Source organism: Solanum verrucosum, unplaced genomic scaffold, assembly GCF_900185275.1.
Source record: "Solanum verrucosum unplaced genomic scaffold, falcon-dt-bn FXZP01000015.1, whole genome shotgun sequence".
In the NCBI taxonomy this organism is placed as follows: domain Eukaryota; kingdom Viridiplantae; phylum Streptophyta; class Magnoliopsida; order Solanales; family Solanaceae; genus Solanum; species Solanum verrucosum.
The window spans coordinates 2940352-2942804 of NW_026020070.1; the positions used below are offsets into that span (position 1 = coordinate 2940352).

Consider the following 2453-nt stretch of genomic DNA (forward strand, 5'->3'; position numbering starts at 1 on the left):
TACGACAATTGAGGTTGCTCCTGCTATAATTCAAGGGTGGTCAAGTCGCTTATAGAATGCCGACGACTATTTTCTACTTAATAAGTGAAGGAGAGAGGGAAGCGAGACTTAACGAGCTTTATAAGGCCGACCACTGCATAAGCCGCTAGCGGAGAGAGCTTCCGTTCATTCATTACTAAACCAGGGTCACAGGTCTCCGTGATTTCAGGCCCTTTTGAGGAGGGTATCTTTTTGGTTAATGTCAGCCCGACTCGCATGGACTTTCGGTTTTTCTTAGTTGACAACTTTTTTATTGCAATTTGAAGTTCTCTAGTTACTGCTGCACAAGCAATAACAATTATGTATTTGATTGAGGGGCGTTGGGAAGAATGGATCAGGGAGATGCCCTTGAAGATCACTTACCCAACTCTGAAAGGGCATCAATGGAGAATTGTCACCGAATTTGATCCAAAAAACATAGGGCGGAGTTAACAATTATACAAGGACACTATATTTTCTTTCTGAAATCTATTAGCACAATTGATCTGCCAAACCTACAAGAAAAAATTTAAGATTGTAAAAATATCTTCATAATTGCCTAATTAGCAGGGACACCTATATTTGACCGTGAAAATTAAATTTATAACCAAAATAAAACCTCATTTTATATAAAATTAATGAACTAACACTAATGTTCCAGCGCCACAAATAATAATAGAATATTCATATGTGACAATTTTTTTATTATAAGCTTGAATTTTACAGCTAAGTAGAATCTATATATAGGCTACAAGTTCTAAACATTTTCTCACAATTTTATTTCTTACAACTTATTGCTATTCCAAGGAGAAGAAATAATGGGCGTGAAAGGAAAGTTGATTGCTTCAATTGAGGTCAGGTGTGGAGGACACTCGATTCATGATATGTTTCACACCAATACGCATCATATACCCAATATAAACCCTACTAAGTACAAGCATTTTGAAATTCATGAAGGTGAAACCATAAACGTTGGTTCGATTGTTAGCTTAAAATATAACCAGGGTAACACATATTTTTCTGCTCTCTCTCTCACACACAATATGCTTTTTTTGCATTAAATTTTTTATTGTTTGGTGTATTTTATATTACGAAAGTCAATATTCAAAAAAATTATTTCCGAGAGAAAGTAATTTAGTATGACCGTGTTTTGATTACAAAAAATAAAATAAAATTCCAAGTAAAATATTTTTCATAAATAAAGGAAAAAGTGAACTTCTTTACCTTTTGGGTGGAAGTTATTTAACATTAGTTTTTACTTGTTTCACTTGACACTTAAATATTATTATAGTTTTTATCACTCTAAAGTTCCATTAAATTAAAACACTATGATTTATTAATATTATTAGTATTCAATATATGATTTTCGTAGTACATCTTTTACTTGCTAATTAAACATCTGGAAATATTTTTCAAACACTTTGCAACGAAACATTTCAATTAAAATTACTTCAGTCATACCAAACATAGTATAACCAAATTTATACATGTCCCACTGATCTCCATATCCTCCCCAATGTGAAAAGTGAGGAAAAACAAAATAAATAATTAGATGAAGATACATTCTTTTGTGTTAGTCTAGAAGTTTTACAAGGAATTGAACATTTTATTTAGGATTAACATCTCTTGAATTCTCTGATTCAAATGATTACAGATGGAAAAGAAAAAATTCTTAAGCAAGTGATTGAAGTCGTCAACCCTCAAAATAAATCAATCACTTGGAAAGTGATTGAAAGAAATGTTATAGAGTTGTATAATTCCTTAATTGTTATCACATCCAGTGAACACCAATGGACTACATTGACATTTGTGTATGAGAAGAAAACTGACGATATCCCCGAGCCCCTCACTGACTTTGATTTTTTCCTTGATTCAATTAAGGATATGGAGGATCACCTTATCAAAATATAAGAAATTTATGATGTTTAATGTTTCAATACATTATGTGTGCGTGTGTTTGTGCTTGTGTGATGAGTATTTTGCTATTTCACCTAGCGTATGAAATAAAATTTTATGTTTGGAGAATATACATATTAATTATGTATGAAAACCAATAAATAATGTTATGTTTGTCAATCCCTAAATAAGGTTAGATATATATGCTACCTCTTTCCGTGGATTGATGCATTTCTATTAAGTATATGTAAGATATTATGAATTTTGTGTAATGATCCTCCAAGTCATTTTCTTTGTTTTTTTTTAAAATCTTTTTAGCGTTTAGAGCTTTCCTGTAGTGACCCAAGTAATTTATGACTTGCTGGGACTGATAAAATGATCGTCGGGTCGTTCGTTTGGGTTTTGTACAAGTTTCTGTGTTTTAGAGCTTTTGAAACATGGACAGATGATTTCGGTCAAAAGTTTAGGAAGACAACCTCAAAATACAATTTTGATTGTTTCATAAACTTCGTACGGGCCATTTTAGGCAAGGCATATGG

General features: G+C 32.1%; 1 protein-coding gene across 1 annotated transcript; it reads left to right on the top strand.

Annotated features, from left to right (window-relative positions):
* The first annotated feature begins 836 nt into the window (after window positions 1-836).
* Window positions 837-1929, top strand: LOC125823831 (kirola-like). Its single transcript, XM_049503209.1, has 2 exons — window positions 837-1023; window positions 1673-1929. The coding sequence occupies exons 1-2, from the start codon at window positions 837-839 to the stop codon at window positions 1927-1929; spliced, it is 444 nt and encodes a 147-aa protein (XP_049359166.1).
* The last annotated feature ends 524 nt before the right edge of the window (window positions 1930-2453 follow it).

Coding starts and splice junctions, on each gene's coding strand:
- LOC125823831 (XM_049503209.1), top strand. CDS start 837: ATGGGCGTGAAAGGAAAGTTGATTGCTTCAATTGAGGTCAGGTGTGGA. Junction 1,024..1,672: donor TAGCTTAAAATATAACCAGG/GTAACACATATT, acceptor AAATGATTACAG/ATGGAAAAGAAAAAATTCTT.